Here is a 22,925-nt window from a genome sequence, read left to right on the forward strand (position 1 = left end):
TCCTCATATGCAGTTTGGCATTGGGAAGCACCAGAATACAAGATGCCATGAACCCCAAGGCTTGAAGGACTGTCCTTGCAGTCAGCCTGGACCGTAGAGACAATTGATGGAAGTAAAGTGAAAGATTCTTTTGCTTGTCCGGGGTCAAAAAGGCCATCTGGGAAGCTGTATTCAGTCTCACACCCAGAAAGCACATTTCCTGAGAGGGTACCAGACTGGACTTTATTTCGTTCACAGAATACCCTAGGCACCTTAGCACTGTCATAACATACTGTAGATGGTGAAGAAGCTCGTGCTTGTCTTGAGCAAGAATCAGGCAATCGTCCAAATAAGGATAAATTTGTATTCCTCTTAACCTGAAGAAGGCTATCACTGGAGCCAGAACTTTTGTGAATACCCTGGGCGCAGTAGATAAGCCAAAGGGCAATGCAGAGAACTGATAATGTAAAGTCCCAGCCCGAAAACGCAGGAATCTCCCGCAACTGGGCCTGATAGGAACATGAAGATAAGCCTCTTTGAGATCCAGAGTTACCATCCAGTGATCTTTGCCCAACAGAGGCAGAAGTTGTTGCAACGTCAACATTTTGAATCTTGGAATGTCCAGATATGTGTTGAGGATAGATAAATCCAAAATTGGCCTCCAAGTGTTTCCTTTCTTTGGTACAAGAAATAGGCAAGAGTAAAATCCGAGGCCCACTTCTGACAGAGGGACCTGCTGTATAGCCCCCATATGAAGAAGTAAAGAAATCTGTTTGTGAGCCTCTACCCTTTGCTGAGGAGGAACGTCTGGCATGCCTTTGAAAGGAGGCTATATGTGGAAATAAAACTTGTAGCATCGGTCTATAATGTCCAACACCCATTTGTCCTGGGTGACTAGAAACCAATTTTGCTTGAAGAGTGCCAACTTTCCTCCCAAAGGAGCTGCCAGACAGGAAGGATCTGGCAGCTGGAAATGCAGGTCATTGGGCCTGTTTACGAAAGGACTGGCCCCTGCCCTCACCTGTAGATTGTGCTGGTGAACTCCACGGTCTAGGCCTGAAAGAACTCTGAGCTCTGCCCCTACCACGTCTAGATCTACCCCTAGACTGCGAATCAGAAGAAGGGTAAGTCCAACCCTTAGCAGGCCAGTTCCTGCTAAACTTAGGGGGCTGCACCTGCAAAAAATCTTTAACAGTCTGCATAGACTTAGCCTTGTCTTCCATTTTCTTCAAGACAGCCTCCACAGGAGAACCAAACAAAACTTCAGACTGCAAAGGAGCATCTAAAATCCTAGCTCTGACATGCTCTGACAAATTCTGATCTTTAAGCCAGGCGTGCCTGCGAATAACTGAACCAGTGGCAGCCACCCTGGAAGAAGCCTGTAAAGCATCAAAACCACATTGCAAAGCATGCTTACCCACCTGATCAGAGGCATGTACCAAATCCTGTAATTCCTTACACTCTATGCCCTCTGCCAAAGCATCCCACTTTAGATTTTAACTGAGTAAGGAGAAAATTCTGGTACTTCAACATATGAAACTGGCAATTCAAAGCCCTCATTGCTAAAGTGGAAGAGGTATACACTTTCTTACCCCACCTTTCCAAAGCTCTAGCATCCTTATCCATAGGAACTGGATTCTTTACAACAGAAGCTCTGACACCCTTAGGTCCCTGGCTAATAGTTTCTGGGTCGGCCCTAGGGCTCTTATACATATATTTATGAGCCTCAGGCACCCTGTAATACCTATCCGGCTTAACTGGAGCAGGAGGCAAAGAGTCTGGATTAAGGGAAGCCTCAGAGAAAATGTCTTGAACAACATCCAAAACAGGAGGTATAGCCAAAGGCCTATGCTGAGGTAAAAACAAAAATTCCCTAAGCCTCTTCCTGGAATCTGAGAAATCCTGACCTTCCCATTTAAAATGCTCCCTCATAGAATGCAGGGTTTCTGAAAAAGAAAAATCCTCTGGAGGAGAAGCAGAAGGAGTGGAATCCTCTGCGTCTGAATCAGAATAAGGAGGAAAATCCTGAATGTCTTCAGCCGAAGACTCTGAGTAATCTGAAGCCTGTTCCAAACTTTCCATTTCTGGCTCCACCCTAGGCCTCTTATCAGGAGGGGGCATAGAACCCCTGATTAAAGTAATTAAATCTTCTGCCATTTTAAGCATGTGTTTTTTAGGCACAGAACCTGCAGAACTAGGACTGACACCTGTGGCAGGCAAACCAGGCCTGCCTTTGGAAGGTACCTTAGAGACAGAAGGAGAAGGCCTAACCACCTTAGGCAAAGAAGGGAGAACAACAACCTGAGAGGCCCCCTCAGCCTGACCTGACTCCTGAGAGGCCACATCTTGCAAAACCAACGTCTCCCCCTGAGACTCAGTTGAAACCTCGGCCAGTTCAACCGAATCCACCATAGTGTCTAAAGAACCGGCGTCCGGAACGGACGAGTCATCTTGCTTGGGCTTAAAAGATTTATCTTTGCGCTTCTTCGCGGTAGCGGGCGTCGGAGGATCCGACGGCATATTGTAATTACACCGCTTACCGAAGACAAGCCTAGCACAATCTAACCTACGTTTAATGGTGCGCTTATTAAATCTAGCACAAAAGCGACACCCTACTACGTCGTGCTCAGGTCCCAAACAAGGAATACAAAGAGAGTGGAAATCCCTATGCGGTATCTGTTTCCCACAAGAAATACAATTATTCACTTTTTCTGACATCCGGAAATAACTGAGGCAAGAAAAAACAAAAATATTCCCCAACGGGGTACTTAGCCCAACTTGGTTTCGGTCTGAAACTCAGAATACGAAAATTTCAGAACGCCGAACGGCACTTGCAAATGCTGCTTCTGCTTCGGACCATGCGGCAAAAAAGACTCAGGAAATGACGTCGGTCATGCGCTTTAATACCTTGACGCTCTGACGTCAGATCTGAGTGCCCATGACCGACGTCAGCCTAATACTTTGGTATTTGGGCCGACCGAGGACAGCGGACTACCCCCATAAGTTATGACTGCAGCAATGTGAGATGAAGAACATCAAATGTTACTCTAACAAATTCAATGTATGTCACCTTACTACCTACCATGGTACTCTTACACTTTATACACACACACACACACACACACACACACACACACACACACACACACACACACACAGACACACACACACAAAACCAGCCACTGGGTGTATACAGTAATGTCTTTCGCCTTTTAGAGGTCGCCACAGAGGATCACTGGCTGCAGATTGATTGGCAGTGGTGTTTTATGGCGTCAAGTTGTCAGCCTGGTGTCCAACCTTCACAGAAGGTACACACAAACACACACAGCTACTTGCATGTCTTTAAAACTTACTCGACTGCAGTGAGGACATGCAGACTCCACACAGGAGGTGCTCCAGCAGAGAATCGAACCGGAGAACTTCCTGCTGTAAGGCAACAATGCTAACTGCTGCACCATCATGACTATCCCAGCCACTATATGCATATAATCAGTCTAAATCCTCCTTCATACCTATTTCCTCAAATTTATTTAATGTCCAAACTATTCACATACAAAATATCTAACCATTCACTAATTTTTACATAACCTGGAATAAATTCATAAACTATAACAAAACTAACTAATCCAAATCCTCTCTTCTCTAAAATCACTACTTGTGGTGACATCCATCCCAACCCCAGCCCTAAGCCTCATCCATTCTACTATCCTCTGCTCATAACTCTTATACAACACCCACAAAATGTTTTCTTATTTCCATTAACATTCACAGTATTCTAAACAAAATTACAGACCTACAAGCATGGTTTCTTCACTACTCACCAGATATTACTGTCATTACTGAAACATGGCTAAAACCACATATAAAATGTTCTAAAATTCTTTCTTGTGGCTATAATATCATTCAATGTGACAGACTACACAAAAAAGGGGAGGCTTTGTAAATGTATGCAATAACTGCATAACTTTCTCACCCCTCAGAAATAACACACCAACTTTCCAAAACGCAGAACTTATTGTCTATCTTCTCAGTGTTAAAAAATATAGATGCTATCTATAGTTGCTCTCTATATACCACTAGGTAATAATATTGGCCTTTAGAAGAAATTCTTTGTTGGTGAACTACAAATGTTACTACTGAAACCATTATCTTAGGCAACTTTAACACAAACTGGTTATCTGTGACATCTAACACCCCAACTATTAATCTTAACTTGTATGGGTTCAAAACAGCTAATCTCTTCTCCTACTCAGCTAGGCAAATCAAATCATAAAAATTCTATCCTCAACTGGATAATTGTCTCAGACCTCAGCAAGTATGCTAACTCAGGGGTACTACCCACCACTGTCTTAACCTATGATCCCTAGGCTGGCTAGAGGTTCCCTCTCAAATTCAGTATAACCAATTAATAATAGCCCACAAAGTCCTCTATCAGCCTGAAAGCACGCCGATACTCAAAATATAATTACTCCATGCAGTAACCTAAAAACACTCCGCTCTTCTGACAAAATGCTGGCACAAACTGTTAAATCTATAAACTTAGCAGGTGAGTCATTATTTTGCAACTCTGTTGGTAAAATCTGGAACCGGCTCTTTCAAAATATACCTAAAATGTCACTGGCTGTGCCCCTGTACCAAGCCTGACTAACCATCTCACCATTCATTTTACTACCTGGCTATTTGTAGAAAAGTCTTAAAAAGTCTGAAATACTGACTCTCTCAAATTTGTTGTACTCCTGAACGATATACTATTTTACTCAGCCTTATAAGACTACAAATGTTTAATGTTCTAACAAGAAAATGAATATTGTGAAGTCTAAGTATGTATGTATTCCAAGTTTTTATGCATTTATGTAATCCTATAATTCTGTAACTGATATCTATATGTAACTGTATAAAACTGCTGCTAACTCTTCTGTATCCATCCACATGTGGAGCTTTACTCCCCAGGCCTCCGCTGAAAATGGACCTGTGTCCAGTTGGACTATCCTGGTTAACACATGTAAAATAAAATAAATAAAATAAAAATACCACCAGATTCCCTTAGTGATCATCACCTTATATCTCACTAGCTAAAATACATTAGTGCATAACTACCAGAAATCTTTCTTTCATCCTGACACTCCTAACAATTTATTAAAAATCCTTTAACTGGTCTCCATTCAAAACCCTACCTATAGATAAAGACATTAAAAATTCAACAACAAAATCATGAATATTTTAAATACTCTTGCCCCTACCAGAAATACAAGAGTAAAACTACTCAACCCCCCCTGGCTGATGCATTCAAATAGAATTCCCATGAAAAAAAAATATGGAAAGAATGGCACAAAGAGAAATCCCCTCAAATCATACAGCTATACAAAGAGTTGCATAACCTCACTGAGAAGCAAATTTACCTAGAAAATTATCACTCAGGCTCACAAGATAATGTCCCCCCACCAAAAAATAAAAATCCACAGAAACTCTGAAGCACAATTAAGAAAATTCTTCAACCTAGCTCTACTTCCTCAGCAAACCCCTATCCAGACTTCCATTTCTCAAACAGCTACCAAATGTAACACTTTCTACGACATCATATCCTCTCTTACCTTCAACGATTTAATCAACCACAGTCCTTCTCTCCTTTTGCTGATGCTCTCCCTGAGGAGTACCTTAAGTTCACTGTAGTTTGTATTGCACACCCATTCTCAATTCTCAGCAACAGATATATTCAATACTCCCATGTCTCTGCCATTTGGGAAAAATTCTTTAACTCCCTCCATAAAGTAGGCAACTCTTCTGACATCTCTAACTTTAGGTCAACTGCCATCCTGCTCCGCTCCTTCTAAGATCCTGGAAAAATATATTCATAAGCAACTCCTTCAGTACCTCTTGCAAAATGATCTGATAACCATGTATTTAAGTCCTCTCTCGAAGAATTCCCACCAACTCATTGCTATACCCATGCACCTCACCTGTATGACCGACATCAACAAACAATTCACATTCTTACTAACTGTCCATTATAACAGCTACCTGTATCTACCTTCTCCCCATTCTTAAGGGGAGCCTGTACACATTTTGTTTTACTTTTATTATTATTTTTTTTATTTCCTACAAAAACAGACTACACTTCTGATCCTTTTGTATATACTGATTGTCAAATGTCACTTTTTTATTATTACATCTCTGGTGACTCCTCATATGCTTTATTGTATCATATGTATTCCACCATCAAACTGTATGTATATATGCTTTTTTAATTACTATTTAATTAGATGTTATCGAACTCTCTGGAGATTTTCTCCCTGGGCCTTCTCTGAAAATATGCATTTATTACCCAGTCGCACTTTCCCAGTAAACAAATGTCAATAAATATATAAATGAAATGCAACAATATTGAAAAGAACTGAAGAAAGTTTATAGCAATGGTGATTATATAAGGGCATCTTGCACACCAACTTCACAACAGAATGATGGCATAAGACCAGTGTTAGGCCTCAAAGACTAAAGATTACATCTAATGGGATCTCTAGCCTACAAAAGAACACGTGTAGAAAAACCCAAAATGTTACAATTTACTTTTACAACTACCCTCCCTGAAAACAACATCCAAACAAATTACTCCAACCAGAAGGTATGGATGGATACTCAACCATATGTCGCATTGCAATCTAGGACTACAGCTCAGTGAACAATATTTCACAGATACTAGTACAATCAAAAAAGCTCTGCAGAGCAGTCTTCATTGAATAAAAGTTGCCGAATATTCAGGAATGCCTACCAGTGTAAATAGTATTCTTATGAAAGTCAGACAATAATATCAGGCTTTGTAGGTATCAGAAATAGAACACATTTACAGGCCTTTCATGTCACCCCTTTAAAGTTATTTTAGACATTGTGCAGTTTCCTATTAAAATACCTTCTACTGTACTGCATATAAAATCACAGTAAATGGTCATCTTTACTTACACTGTACAGCATATGAAGCCAGCACAACAGCAGAGTTCATGGGACAGCTTAATCTGTAGAGACAAAAAGGTATCTGTTAATCAGTATAGCATTATCATGGACAGCCATACTTTGTCATTCTTACTCTAACAAAGATACAAACATTTCTACAGAAAGAACTGAGTTAAAATGTTAAGATTAAAAGTATGAACATACATTAAACATATTTTGGTGGACGTGCCATGGCACAACAAGCATTAGTAAACTCATTTAGACATCACGTAGAAAGTGAAGTTTACTATGTTAAATCAGGGCAGAAAAGAATGGAGGAACTTGTTGGGAATACTGGAAGAGTTCAGGTTGTATTAGCAAAGACTTTATACTGGAGAAAGAGGGACAGACTTGATGGACAGGGGTAGCTAGACCCATGCTAACAAAGCAGGAAAAGAAATCATGAGGCAGAAAAAAAAGCAAATTTGGTGAAATATGGCAAATAAGAAATTGCCAGGAGGGGATGGGTTACCCACAGAGGTATGAAAAGTAGTGAAGGAGCAAGGGGTGGAGATTTGGACAGGACTATTTACAGCATAACGCAGGGAACATCACCTCCTGTGTCATGGAAAGAATGGATTATTTCAATGATTCTTCAAGAGGGGATGAGGTCTGGTCTTGCTATCTTCCCATAAATCCATATCCATACTTAACCATGACTATAAGTTATTTATGGCAATCATTGCGAACAAGTTGGCTTTGTTGCATCCTAAGCTTATACGTGAAGACCAGTGTGGGTGTTTAGGGGGAAAGAAGATGGTGAATAAGGTAATAAGGACACTAATAACAACACACAATGTGCAGTGGAAATAAAGGAGATGAATATATTGTCACTGGATGCAGAGAGAGTGTTCTGAAGGGTGAAAAAGCAGTACTTATTCCAGGTAATGGAACTGGTATGTTTGCCCAACAGGATAACGCAGACTATTCCAACAATACATGAGGGGGCAAACTGAGTAAAAATAAGAGCAAGGCTGTTGGGGAAATCACAACAGGAAGGTGCACAAGGCAAGAATGTCCTCCATCTCCCATACTGTACACCACATACTTAGAACCACTGATAATCTTGTTAAGGAGGTCAGACCTTCAGTGGTATGAGGGGGTAATAGTAAAGAAAAACATGCTTTCGTTTGCTGATAATGTTCTTATAATGATGACAAAGCCAAAAGAATATACGAATAAGATGTGAAAGATAACAGATGAATATGTAAGGCAGATTACAGAATCAACAAGGAGAAGACTTGAGCATTAGCAATTAACCTTAAACTGGAAGGTAACCTGAGAGGAGATTATGGCTATATGTGGGAAAAGTAAGAGGTCAGGTATTTGGGAATTTACTTACTACAGTAGTAATGACTTTTAGATTAATGTATGACAAAGCAGGGTAGAACAATAGGGCCTTGTTGACAAAATGGCAGTTAACACCTTTGGTGATGGGCCATAAAGTAAAGGCGCTGCAGTTTTATATACTGCCCCAATGTCTGTATCAGACCAAGGAACAGAAGAAGGGATTAAGTAAAGAAACAGAAGAGATGGCTAGACATGCAGGATGCTGGAGGGTTGTGCATTTTCCAACTGGGAAGAGAATATGATCAGGGGCCAAATTTGAAGAGTATAAGCATATAAGGAGGTAGGAAAATGTGCAACATATGGAGAAATAGGATGTGTAAACATACTAAAATTTACATAAGGGGGGGGTCAAAACAGAGAGACTGTGCATATAACTTTCGAACTGTAGAGGGCAAAGGGCCTTTGACTTACTTGGCAAGTTGAGATACGGAAAAGAGTTAAAGAAGCACAGTACAGAGTAATGACGGAGTGATTAGGTGAAAGGATAGGAAAATCCACAATTAGTAAGACATACAAAGAGGGGGGCATCACAGCAATGGGGCTGACACATGAGCAAAATAGTTTATATTCACATAGTTAAGAGCATATGATTCTAACAAGACAGATTTGTAAAACCTGATGTGCAGGATAGATATCAGATACTCCCATTCAATACATTGATTATATTTCTATTGATATTTCTTCCATCAATATTTTGCCTTGGCATTGTTTAATAACTTCAGGTTGAACTTATGAAAGACTGCATAACATTTTTATTTCCTGCAGTAGAATACTTTTAAGATGTATATCTATGGGCAAAAAAGAGTTTATTAAAAAAACAGAACTCTCATCACTATACAATAATACTTTGTGGAGAGCTCACCTTTATTTATTTTATTGTATTTATTTATTCTTTGTTGACTGGGTTAGTCCCACTAAGACAGTCTTTTCAAGGGAGACTCAATGTGGTATTTCTACTAATACAGGAAATTTGGCCAGTGCACTGGGGAACTTTCCCTACTCTTTTTGATAGTTACTATTGGATATTTTACATCCACCTGAGCTACCACCAACTCAAGCAGATGGGATCTCGGTTATTTTATCTAAAGGACATGCCCGGAACAGAACTCAAAGGCACGCTAACAAGCATTCTTTCCACAAACAACCCACCACAACGTGTCAAAAAAAAAAAAAAAAACATGACTATAGCAAATCTTTCAGGTAAACTTTCTGTGCCAGAAATAATCATAAAACACAAATTCTCCCAGACAATCTGAGTGACTACAGCCCTTCTCCTGTCCTTGTAGGCCCTAAAAGCATTTAAGGGAAAAAAAAAAATAAATTTTGCAAGCCCTAAAAGCATTTAAGGGACAGGACAAAGTTTACTAACCTGCTCCATCCCAGAATCAAGCAAGTCAGTCCTATTAAGTAAACTACATCTTATACAGTAGTCTAAAATCTTTGAATACACCGACCCCAATTTCTATACTCTTGACATGGTAAATTCTTCTTACTCCACTATGACACATACGTTCACTTACAAAAGTATGATTTAAAGGTAATTACTTACCATGGTTACCCCCCCACCCATTACCAAAAGAACAAATTTCTACTGTAGAAGAATTGTTAGAAACTGTGTTAGAGAACTTTGTTCATTTTGAGGGCGAGTATTACTTACAAATTACTGAAGTAGCCATGGGGGCATCTTGTGCCTCAGCTTTTGCCCATATTGTTATATTAGGATAGGAAAGGGAGTTTGTGTTTCCTTGTCCTTTTGCCAAACATATACATCTATACGTTACATTCTTGGATGATATATTTATTTTGTGGGATGGGGCTGGTGAAGGGATACCAAAGTTTGTAGACTATTTGAATGGTTGTTCCAATTACTTTAAATTTACCTTCACTTGGAGTTACGAAGGGATTAGTTACTTGGATTTTTCATACACCAAGTGGTTTTAAGTCTAACACCTTTAGGAAGGACACATTTTTTAATGCATATTTACATTATACCAGTAACCACCCACAGTCTCATAAAAGAAGTCTGGTCAAAGGACAAGCTATTCGAATAGCTAGGATGACATCTGTTCATGAGGATCTTTGGGATGAGCTTTTAAAGCTAAAGGATATATTGTTAAATGGAGGGTACCCAGAAAAAATGCTTGATGTTCAAAATTATAGTATATCAAGGACGGAGAACAAAACATGAACCTTTGATAGATAATGAAATGGTAAGAGCAAGTGAAGGGCCTCAGAATGTTCATTATGAAAAGGCTTTAGTCTTGGAACATAATCATTATTCTAATGATATTAAGGGAATTGTAAAAAGAAATTGGAACATCTTTAAGGTGAGCAAAGAAATATATAAATTAGTGGGGCAAGAACCTGTTTTTTCGTATAAAACGGGGAAGAATTTTAAACAACTGTATGAGGAAAATACAAATTATTTGGTAAATAAGGGTACAGTTTCCATGTAGATGCTGTAAACAATGTAGTTATACACTGTAAAACAGATATTACTGTATTGTCTAACATGTTGCAAAGTAAAGTAGATTTTGCTTATGGGAACTGAGATACTAGTAAAATCGTTTACTTAGCTAAATATGAAAACTGTACAGCTTTCTATTTAGGGAAGACTGAAAGGGCATTAAAAGTAAGAATTTACAAACACCTGTATAATATAAGTAATAAGAAAGAAACAAATGCCCTTTACAAGCATTCCTGTATATTTGAAAATTTTAAAAGTTTTTGGTATTTTAGAAAAGGTGAAAATTAACCGCAGGGGTGGTGAATGGGAAAAATTGCTTATGAAAAGAGAATTGATGTGGCAACTGAGGTTAAATGCAACACTCTTGCCAGATCTCAATGACCAAGTTTCCATTGTGCCAGTACTGAAAGAAAAGGCGGATGTTTTAACTTAAACTTTTAAAGAAAACTTTAGAATGTTTTAACAATAGTAAAGTTGTATTTTGTGATGTTGATTAAGTGTGTATAAAACTGCAATCTATTATTTTTTGGTAAAAGTAAGGGTAATAAAAACTAAAGTAGAATAATGGTAACTGTTGAAGTAAGGGTATGACTGTTTAAGGATGATGCTGAAATTTACTTGATTCTAATTATCTGAAATTGAGGTTGGATGCATATAAGAATGGAAGTGGTATGGCTTTTTATCTGATGAAGTCTCTTTGAAGGGACAAAAGCACTTATGATGTGTGGATTTGTGTTTCTGAAGATTTTAATTTTTAAACCCTGCAAAAAGTCGGATTTTACTTTTTTTATTTTGTTGGGCTATATTTTCACCACTTTTCGCTGGTGTTTATCTTAATAGGCCTCATCTAGCACTCTCAAAATAATTTTGCTTCCATACAGAAATTGTTTGTAGTAATAAATTACTTTAAATAAAGAAAACAATATTATAGTGTTGTTGTTAGGAAGTACAAAGCACATTTCTAAGCTACAATCTTAGACAATTTTGGACTTAAGGATCACCTCTCTCTTTCTCTCTCTCTCTCTCTCTCTGTATGCACCAAAAATCAAAAGATCTGATACTAGATCAGATGCTCCCTTTTTAAACCCATACTGAGCTAACAACAGTCTTAAACCAGCTATAGAGTTAGCTTACACATTTTTAAATCTTGTTACTGAAGCATATCAAGCAATTGTTATTAATATACTAACACCTATACTGTGATGTGCTTTACTTATTGCTTCATCTTTATCAGCACTTAAATCATGGCTGTAGGCTACAGAAAACAGGACTGGATTCCTAGCTGATGAGGGCCAGAAACATCATTAGGGAAAATGAAGCTAGAGGAACCAGAGGGTCAACACGAGGTCATGGCAGATATGATCAAAATGGATATCCCATATGGCAGGAGAATGAGCTTTTTAGTGCCAATGTGCAATAATAAAGGGGATATTCAACAACTGTGGGGAGTGCAGAGATATCAAACTCCTGTCATACTGCATGAAAGTGCTGGATAAGGCAAATGATGAATGAATACGCAGAATAGTAGAAAGTCAGATGAGACATAAGAAGTTTAGATTCATATCAAGAAGTAGCGCAACTGACCTGATGTTGAGAAGAAGCTAGAGATAAAAAGGGCCAAACTGGGTACTCCTAGACTTTGAGAAAGTATATAAGGTCTCAAGAAAGCTGAGTTAGGTAGTCCTGTGATGGCTGGAAAGACTGGCAGAATTAGTGCAGACTATGGACAAGGACCCAACGACACAAATGCATTCAAAATTCAAATTGCTGCACTTTCTAAGTAGATATTTTCTGCAATGTATTCATGTTCACAGCACATTCAGTATATAATGTTTGCAGTACATACCTCCTACAATAAACTATTCACATTAAATTGGCCATATTCATCTACATCAACCTTCTCTCATAGCTACAGACCCATGCATTTAAGCTATCACTTAGAATTAAACACCAGCACCATCACAAACTTATAATTTACTTCTGTCTGACAAAGTCATTAACATTTTTTCTAGATTTTCTTTACTTTCCTCAATGACTACTATCCCTGTGCTAATAGACAGATATTGTCTCTATCTACTCCTTAACCAGACTACACACAATGATTGAGCTACAATTGTAATTAATCCTCTCTCCTCATTGTAGCACCCGTAACATCCCATCTCTATCGAGTATACACACACAAAAGCACCAACATTATAGAAAATAGTCCTACCATAATTATTCCTATGTTGTCATCTCCCCTTATCTATGTCAGCCTGTGTACGTTCAGCTACTCTAATACATCTGCTAAAACAGCAACAAATGTTTCTTTAACACAACTCTAGGCCTAAACCCAAACCCACAACATTATAAGTATGCGTCAATAAAATTAAGAAGCAATGTTTACCCACATCCTGGTTCAACTCGTGCCACTCCCAAACTAGCTAATAATCTTCACATTAATAGCTTTTTCACCCAAACTAATCCTTAACCAGTTCAGAGTCTACATTTATGTCGCATCAACATACAAAACATTTAATAAACGCCCTGAACTGTATGCACAGATGACTACTTAGTCTCCCAATAACCTTAAAATCATTGAGCTGTGGCTGCAACAGAATACAAAAAATGGGAAAATACCACCTCCTTGGCAGAGTATTATAAAGCAAGACAGCATCAAGAAAAAAAAAACTGGTGGAATGAAGAACCTACCTCCCCCCAGGGAATATTCATGCCTGAAGACATCTATATTAGATCTCTGCTAAACTTCCATAGAAAATCATCAATAGTATGTGACATTAATACTGAATGTCAAACTCCAACAGTCCAACTAACAATATCTGTCTTTACAAACTGATCCTCCTCATCACTACTCCAACTAAGCACAACAAGCGTATTGCCAGACAGTCCACCCCGGACTGGATACTAATATTCTCTCCTGGCAAAATATCTTGATAATCTAAGTGACCATCTACCTACCATGCAGTCAGGCACCAAAACATCAACCTTACTGCTCACAATTACATACAGATTAGAAAAATATCCAGTTTCCATAAATAAACTTTCAGAAACAAACAATCAATGCAACTGAGAATCACTTCGTGCCCTCCTTTAAAATGATGCTGTTAATTTACCACTATCTTACAGTGCCTAGAATCCCTCAGTCAGCTTGCATCAAAAAGAGTGAGATCAAACCCAACTGCATGGCTATCCTTAGAATCAAAACAAATCATGAGAGAGAGAGAGAGAGAGAGACAAAAGCATAAAAAATGTGGTTAAAAACAAATTGGATGAGAACATACAAGTTTATAGATAACTTAACAGGCTACTAGGCTAGTGGGACTAAACCAGTCAACAAAGGATAAATAAATGAGTAAAATAAAATAAAACAAGAAACTAAGCTAAATATCTCATCACCAAAGTTAAGAAAACCTACTACTGCACATTCCAAAATAAGCACTCTAAATACCCTAAACTTTTCTGGGCATCAGTTAATAACCTGCTAAATCCAAAACAAACCACACAACCTACCACAAAATCACCAAATGAACATGACCGCATTGCCAATTGTTTAATACCTGCTTTATTAACACAGTAATATCTATTACTGATGACACATCTAATCAAACACTCAATCACCTATCAGTCTAAACTTCCTTGAACATTTCACTCTCCTCAACCTGTTCCAAACTGCCATGATCAAAATACTCCTCCAGAAATTAAAACCCACTGTCAATGCCCCAGACAATCTGCCAGGTGAATATCTTAGAAACAGCAGCAGAAGCAATTCCTATCCCACAGCAATTCTGATAAATAGAACCCTGGCTGAACACACTGTCCCATTAATTTGGAAAAAAAATGTTCATCATACATGTTCACAAAACATGCACATCCACTGAACTTTCCAATTACAGACTAATAGCTATATTATCACCCTTGTCAAAGTACTAGCCAAATATGTAAGCAAACAGCTGTCATAAAAACAACTTCTCTACCCTACACGCTTTTAGACCCCCATCATAGCACTACTACTGCACTACTGAATTTCACTACAACAGTAAATACACAAAGAAATAAAGGTAACCTAGTTTCAGCACTTTCCTTAGACCTATCCAATGGTTTTGCTATAGTGCCTCATCTGAAACTTCTTCAAAAACTCTCTTCCATAGACTTAGCTATACCCTCCTTACAAAGGTTTTATAACTCACTATCAAATAGAGCACAAGCTGTAAAATGGAAAACGGATTCCTCATTCCTTCCCATAAACAGAAGTTCCGCAAGAATCAGTTCTAGCCACTGTGCTTTTTAACCTCTTTAATATTAACCTCTATACAGCTGCTATACAATTACAATCAAATATGCAGATGATTTTACATTGATCTGCTCTGTTAAAACTATGGCAAAAGTACAAGACTCCAGGCAAAAAGCAATCTCCTTTGTTGAGTCATGGTTAAGTAACTTACAACTACTACTACTAAGCCCCCCCCAAAAAAAAAAAAAAATAATGTAGTACTCTTTAGTCCCAAACAACTGTCTATACAAAAGGCATCTTTTGTCTTTACCTCCCTCATCAACAACATGATCAAACAGGTAACCCAGGAGAAACTACTAGGCATCATCACAGATCCGCAGCTAAAACTATACTTCCACATATTACAAGCTGTTAAAAACTTAGATCCCAAACATATATAAATCATACCTCACTGGCACAACCAGAAAATGTATAACCACTGCTTTCCTACTACCATCTCTCCCATATACTGCACCCATTTTTACTAACCTTCAAGTCACACTTTTAAACAAACTGGAGCAGTATAACAAAATAGCAAAATTTGCCATCATTCTGCACTTTGGCGGACACTACTGTCCGTCTCTCACAGAGCTAAAATGGTTAGAACTCCCACACTGTTTAATAAACACCAAATGCACAACAGTATGCAGACTTTTCCAGATGTCTGAAACTGCTCATTCCTAAATGTTATTCAGCCGTACTCCCAAACAGGGCTTTAAGCTCAAGATAAATTGCTTCCATCACCAAACACAATAGTGCCAGAAACTCCCTGCATTCGACTAATATTGTCAAACCCTGGGTGCAGTATATGGGACTTTGTCAGAAGGAAGTAATACTTAAATCAAAGAACCAAGCCCTTTCAAAAAACAATTAAAATCTCATCCAATGGACAAAAGGGCTCTGATCTTGCATTCCAAAGGCTAGCTCTGTAATTTCCATCTAACTTTTTACTACAGACTGGTCTTACCACTAGTCTTCAGTCTATGTACATGCCTGCAACTTATTCAACCTGCGCCATACCCCAGATCCTCTCTAACCTCCACTCTCTCACAAGGTCACCCTCACTCTTATGTAGCCCTTCCTAAACTCCACTCGCTGCTCCCACCCACCCAACTCTACTAGCACTCCCTTTCTTATCTGTATTCCCACTCACTCTCTCTCGCTACCATCATTCTTACAGCTAACTCTTTCACATCCACACCTTATCACCTTCCTTTCTGACTGCACTCGTGTTACTACCCTCCCCCTAATACATATCACTTACTTGCTACCCACCAACACAATAACATACTCTTCTGCACTCAGCAGCAGGGCATTCTATGTCTGTAACACAGAGAGTTTTACTCTGCTACATATTCCTTTCCTCTGCTCTTTATTCTCTTTTACACAGAATCTATTATGGACACGTCAAACAAAACCATAACACTTCCTTATCTTGTTCTCTGTCTTTCTCTAAAGACTGGGGCTCTAAATGCTAACAATCAAGATAATGCCTCTATAAGAAGATTGTCATCTCTACCTAATGAAAATCCATGGTGTATATTCTGTATGCCATTCTTCCTGATACAACAGCAAATGGAAAAGAATCTAACTACAACTGACTTAGATTTGCAAGGTCTCCATGTAAATAAGACATATGATGCTATGCGTATTGTGACATGCTTTAATATTCATGTATTCTGCAAATTTATGCACACTTTATATATCATATATTCTGAAAAATACATGTATACTGTTTGCACTCTTGATAATTTTTGTAAAAAAAAAAAATCTGAGGAGCTTTTTTCCACAGGCCTACATTGAAAAGCATAATTCTCATCTTGAAGAACGGCAATAAAAAACTTAGAAAACAGGTGTTCTAGAAGAGAGGAGATGAGCAATAATGGAGGAGGTCATGTGATCTTACATCAGCCACATGAGTTAAGGGGTGTAAGTATTTTTTCTTTTGTAGATGCAGATGAATCCAGATGCTTGCTAGGAAGATACCAGAAGCAAACAAAAGTATGCTACTGTTACTTGTTTTAACTCTGTGACGGTGTTCAAGGCAAGAATAGCGTTTCTATGTAGGTGCTGCAAAAATTAGGTAATCCCCTTCAAATATTACCAAGTTCCTAAGCAGACAAAATGTTCAGTCTTGTTCTATGCATGCATCAGCAGAGGTATATGGATAACACACTTAAAAAATTCAACAATGCCAAAGACTCCATGTCTCTCAGTACACTATTACAAAATGTTATCTTGTTACATGAAAATCTGTGTAGGTAACAGGGACAAAAAATGGAAATTAGCAGACAGGCAGTATGTTGTACCACACCATACCCTCATGCATTAATCCTCATAATACGTTGGAATTAGTACCCATATGCCAGAAAATGGTGGCAAAATCTTGCTTACAAAATAGTTTACAGTGTCAAAACTCTATTGCACATACTCTCTTTTCTAATCAAACTCCACGTTGTGATCTAGAAAAATATGTCATCCCATAACAGTGCAAAAAACTGACTCCAGAACTCTACCATAAAAGCATTTAAAAAACTGCTTTGCATGCAGAGCACAGTTGAGATAAACAATTTAAAATAAAACAAGCACAAAATTTAACTCAGTACAAAAAAGATTCTTACCGCCCTTCTAGAATATCACTTTTCAACTGTAGAAAGTACAAGTGCCTAGGAAAGAAACCATGTTTTGTTAGAATAAACATGTTTAAATTTGCTGAAAGATAAATGTTTCTACTTGCTAACATCATTTGAATTTTATTATTTTAAGAAAATCACTGACTGTGACTTGACTATTTTTATTTTAAGAGATCTAACCAATCACATTATCATGCTACTGTCAAGTTACATACAGCCTATCTTGCATAGAATGCATACCCTCAAAACCCCCCAAACATCTTCACAAATAATCACTGAAAACTTAGCATAATTTTGAATGCAAAATATGTGGTGTTTCTTAGAAGCCAGCTCTGCAGAAATGTTAGTAACCTGAGTTAAAGGGCCTTAATTTCACCCACTGATGGTTTATCAACAAGGAGTGTCAAATAAATTCTGCTAAGTCCAAATCAATGCAGTCTGGTAATTATGTTCAAACAGTACACTAACCATCCAACTTGCACATACAAGACGGCAACCTAAAAACTAAAAAGGTTCAAGCATTTGGGTCTCTGCTTAGAACAAATCATGTCTGTCTTACAGCATCTTGAAATGTTTTATATTTCAAACTCTTATCCCAACCCTGATTTGCTTATTCCTTTTTACATTTGTTCACCATCTTGGCCACAACTCCTCAGCTTTCAAATTCATTTAACAGCTCTACTGTATTAATCTGCTTCTTCACTCAATATACACATTCTACAAATCAGACTATTCACCGGGCATTGTAAATGCTGCCCTCAGTACCCTACCCAGCCTACAAAGGATCTTATCTCCTTCAATAAAGTTCTAAAACGCCGAAAAACATATCATATCCTGCAATAATGGTCTAAAAAGTACCAGAAAAATCAAAGAAAATCAAAGCTTGCGACTAGTGTTAAGCCATCCACCATAAATATTGTTTCAGGGGAATGGACATTTAAGGTACTTGGATTTTCTTAGCAGCATCACTGCAAGCTTCTTAGTTTACATAAAATGTGTCTGTAGAATTATACATAATTCTTATATTTTGTAATGTGTATGTTTCATAGGTCATAAGTCAAAGGGGACTAAATGGACCAGTACATATACTCACTTATAGGTTCACAGGTATATACTAGGCTAACAACCACCAGGGTCTTTATAAAGCCTAGGAGTGAAGCCTAACATGATAGTATCCTTATGTATCATAGTCATTTATTAGGAGAGGGTATGTTAGTTATAAGTTTCTAGAGGTTGTGTGTCGGGGGTATGTTAGTGTGGGCATTACTGACTGCCTCTGTCAGTCAGACACGGGGGATAGACCCAGGGTGAATTTCCAATGTCCCATCCTTTGGTCAAGGTTATGCTTAAATAAGATTAAGGATGGACTCTTCTTCACATTGAATGGGAGCTTGATCCACAGTATGTGTTTCCCCCATGACACACATCTGCCGCACCAATATCTTATTTATATCAGAAGCAAAGTGCACATTCTTGGATCTAGTGGTTCTGATGCTGTTCATTTTGGTGATGTGCAAAAAGTCAATGAGAGCTGGATATGAGGATGTCTTATGTCAGGCATAGATCACCTCTCGGTAACCTGTTGAAGACACAGTACACAGACAGGGCTTTAAGCTGATCTGTATAAGAAAATGTGTTCATACCCTGGATTCTCCGTAAAGAAACCTTTCTGGGAGTTCCGGCTATTGCATATGTCTAGCCAGGTACATGTCAAAGGAGGTATTATATTCAATGATGAGTCTGATAAGGGACAAATAAAGTGGCACTATGACTTCTTGGACCTGGATGCCATGCCCTTATTTACAAGTTGGGTGACATAGAATTATTTTTCTTATTACCTTGGCCACATGATTTTCTCAGGCCAAATTACTGCCTGCATATGTTCCCATATCCCTGACTACCAAATCAACTCTTACAAATGTCTTACCGAAGGAGTAATTAGCCTAGGTGGCAAATAACACAAATGGTACTATAACTCATTTGTTGGCATAGAGTTTTAATCACTGATTTTGGCATCAGTAATTTGTCTGTACTAAACCCTCTTGCAAGATGTTTGCGCCACTGAGGGAATCTATTACAGCATCCAGTTTGCAGTCATCTGCAGACTTGGTCAGCCAAATGCCCCTGACATTAGCCTCCAAGAAATAGAAGCCAAGTAGGTGCAGTCCCAGCACAGAGCCCTGAGATAACCCACTGGTGACCGTATTTTTAGTGGAGGCAGTCCCACCAATCCGGACTTCCTGGGCCCTGACTGTGAGCCGGCTGTTAATCCAGCGAGTTATGTAGGGGGGTTTATGGCTAATTCTGTGAGTTTGTCAACAACAGCTGAGTGGGGTACTGTATTGAATGCCTTTAGCCAGGTCCAGGTAGGTGGTATTGCATGGTTTCCACTCATCCATTTCCTTGGTGACCTTCTCAAAGAAGTCTAGCAGGTTTAGTAGACATGACATTCCTTTAAAACCAAACTGGGCTGGGTCCAGTCTCTGAAGACTGCTCATGTCATTATTGATCATTTTCATGATAATTCATTCCACGGCTTTGTATATCAGACTAGTCAAACTAACAGGTCTGTAGTTTTCAGGGTCACTTGAAAGGCCACCCTTGTGAAGTGGGATAACTGTTGCAGTCCTCCATTCTCATGGTACAAAGCCCTTTTTTGATGCTATAGGTGAAAAGTAACACAAGTGTCCTGACAGGTCATGTTTCAAGCTATTTAGCAGGCATCCTGGGATATTGTTGGGGCCCACTGAGGCTGTGTTTCTGGCATTAGTGAGTGCCACCAGGACTTGCTCCCTGTTAATAGTTGGAGGGTTATGCTAGTAGGCATTTCATGGAAGAGTGGTGGGTGAAGTGAATTTGTTAGCCAACAAATTTGCCATGTCAGTCTGCTCAGTGAAGATGGCATAACTGATCACCAGTTTGACACACTGAAGTGCATTGCCTTTGGGGTTTCAGACATAGTTGTAGAAAGCCTTGTGGTTGTCTTTAGCCTGTGAGGCTATCTTGACTTCATAATTAGCCTTGCTGAATTTAATTAGTTCTCTTAATTTCCTGCTTAGTTTAACTAGAGAGCTCCTATAATCATGGGAGTTGCTCTTCTTGATTTAAGCCATGACTTTTTTCCTTTTGTTATATACCCTATTAAAGTTAGGATTCCACTAGTATGGTTTGCTTTTACAGTTTGTTTTGAGCTTACTTCTAGTAGGTACAACAGCCTCTATACAGCCATTTCCATGGTTGTACATGGTCTCTGTTAATTCCGTATAGGTTGCTATGAACTTGGGGTTGGGAGGGACACAATTTTAACAAACTGTCACTTAATATGATGTAGTTTGCTTTGGAATAGTTCCTAACTGTTAAAGGGTTTGCTGGGGTTACCGAGTTGATTTTTACTTTAAAGGAGACAGATTTGTGGTCCTGCCTCAACAGTGAGGATGTGACACTCGAGGTGGGGAGGGAAGCAGCAGCATTCTCCCATACTGGTGAGTAAGTACTATGTCCAGTATGTTTGAACCTCTGGTCGTTGTGTGCACTATCTGGTCAAGTGTATTTGTGTAATGAAGTCCAGGAATTATTGTGCCTGCAAGTATGAGGCAGTTTATGCTTCCCAGTCTATACAGCAGTAGTTAAATGCTCCTATGAACAGGGTATCAGGTTTTATCATGACTGTCGCCAGTAGGTTTAGGTACAAGCTATGGGATTCTAGGGACATAGAGGGTGACCTACAGCTTGCTAGGATATGGTATGGAACTTGACAAAGAGAAAATCAACAGTCAAGGAGCAAATGAAAGCTGTAATTGTACAAAGAAATGTATGATAAAACAATATAGTTACCATTGGCACTGAGGTATAAAATAAACTTTAATAAAGCACAACAGATAAGCGCTTTCGCATTGGGGTAATGCTTCTTCAGATCTAATTACAATTAAAACAATGTATCTTTCAAACTAATCCTAGCCAATCAGCATTCATTAAAACTCATTCAATGAAATAAAATTAGAAGTTAGCATCTCAACCTCTGCCCCCTAAGGGCCAGTCTTAAAGGTACACAACCATTCAAAGCTGGACACTTGTCAGCTTGCAACCTAAGCATCCATTGAAATTCAGCTGACTCTGTTAAATTTCCTAAGTCCCCACCTTGTTTACTTAAATACACCAACACTTTAAAAGAAAAAAGTATGCCCATTATTTTCAGAAACATGTTTGGCCAAAGCTTTACTTAAATGTTCAGTTCTTATATCATACAAATGTCTCATTATCCTATCTTTCAGCATTTTGTTGGTTTTCTTAACATAGAAACAAGTGCATGCACTGCAGGTGGCCAAATAGACCACATGTTCTGACACAATCTGCATATTTCTTCGGTTTAAATACAAAATTAGAAGTGGGGTGCTGAAAAGTCCGTTCTTTGGAGATGGTTGAACAAGCCCAACAAGGATGAAAAGCATAACTACCTACATTGATCTCATCCCTTTTATTTACAATTCTACTATCACTGCCACATAACTGTCTTCTCACATTTAAACTATTCTTGAATAAAAAGCTGGGAATATTACTAATTATACCAGCTATCTTACTGTCCATAGTTAAGACCCTCCAATGTTTCTGATTAATGTTGCATACTGGACCCACATGACTGATAAATCTAATGGTAAATCTAACCTTAGGGTCATTGTTTCTATGACATATGATAATGTCATGACCTAATCTGTTATTAGAAGAAAAAAAATGGTTTGCCAGAGGTATTCCTTCTTTTGAGTACCTCTTCCTTTTCTTTAATCAACATCTCTTTATCATATCCGCTCTCTAAAAAATGTTCTTGCAGAGAATCTACAGTAGTACAAAATACGTCTTCCCTTGTACAGAATGTGGAAGCTCTCTTATATTGACTCCTAACAATATTTAGATATACATGTCTAGGATGCATGCTGCCTCGTGCTAGCAGAGTATTCCTCCAGCATTCCTTTCAGCACCCCACTTATAATTTTATATTTAAAACGAAGAAATATGCAGATTGCATTTACTGCAGGAATGTAACATGTGCAGTGTCTGTGTCATCTGTGAGAATGACAAACATTTTACATGTTAAATTACTGATTAGACGCAGGTTAACACAAGATATCTGCAATTTTTGAAAGATCCTTTAGTTTTGTTACAGTTTCTAGTCCACATGAAAGAGATAAGAACTGAAACTGATGATTCCATATTCCTTATATAAGAAATATGTACTTGATATCAGCAC

The 22,925-nt window shown here is 38.4% G+C and overlaps 1 protein-coding gene across 1 annotated transcript in view; it reads right to left on the reverse strand.

The window, feature by feature from the left end:
• The window catches only part of PTPN3 (protein tyrosine phosphatase non-receptor type 3), a 2,272,168-nt gene that overhangs the window by 1,513,586 nt on the left and 735,657 nt on the right, over nt 1–22,925 (reverse strand). Inside the window, exons 7-8 of the mRNA XM_044065075.1 lie at nt 17,672–17,716; nt 6,934–6,986 (exon numbers count right to left, since the gene is read on the reverse strand). Coding sequence (XP_043921010.1) covers nt 6,934–6,986; nt 17,672–17,716 — 98 coding nt within the window. The remainder of the gene's footprint in view (nt 1–6,933; nt 6,987–17,671; nt 17,717–22,925) is intronic.

The sequence above is a fragment of the Protopterus annectens genome, chromosome 3.part0, assembly GCF_019279795.1.
Source record: "Protopterus annectens isolate FY-2018-M chromosome 3.part0, PAN1.0, whole genome shotgun sequence".
Lineage (NCBI taxonomy): Eukaryota > Metazoa > Chordata > Ceratodontiformes > Protopteridae > Protopterus > Protopterus annectens.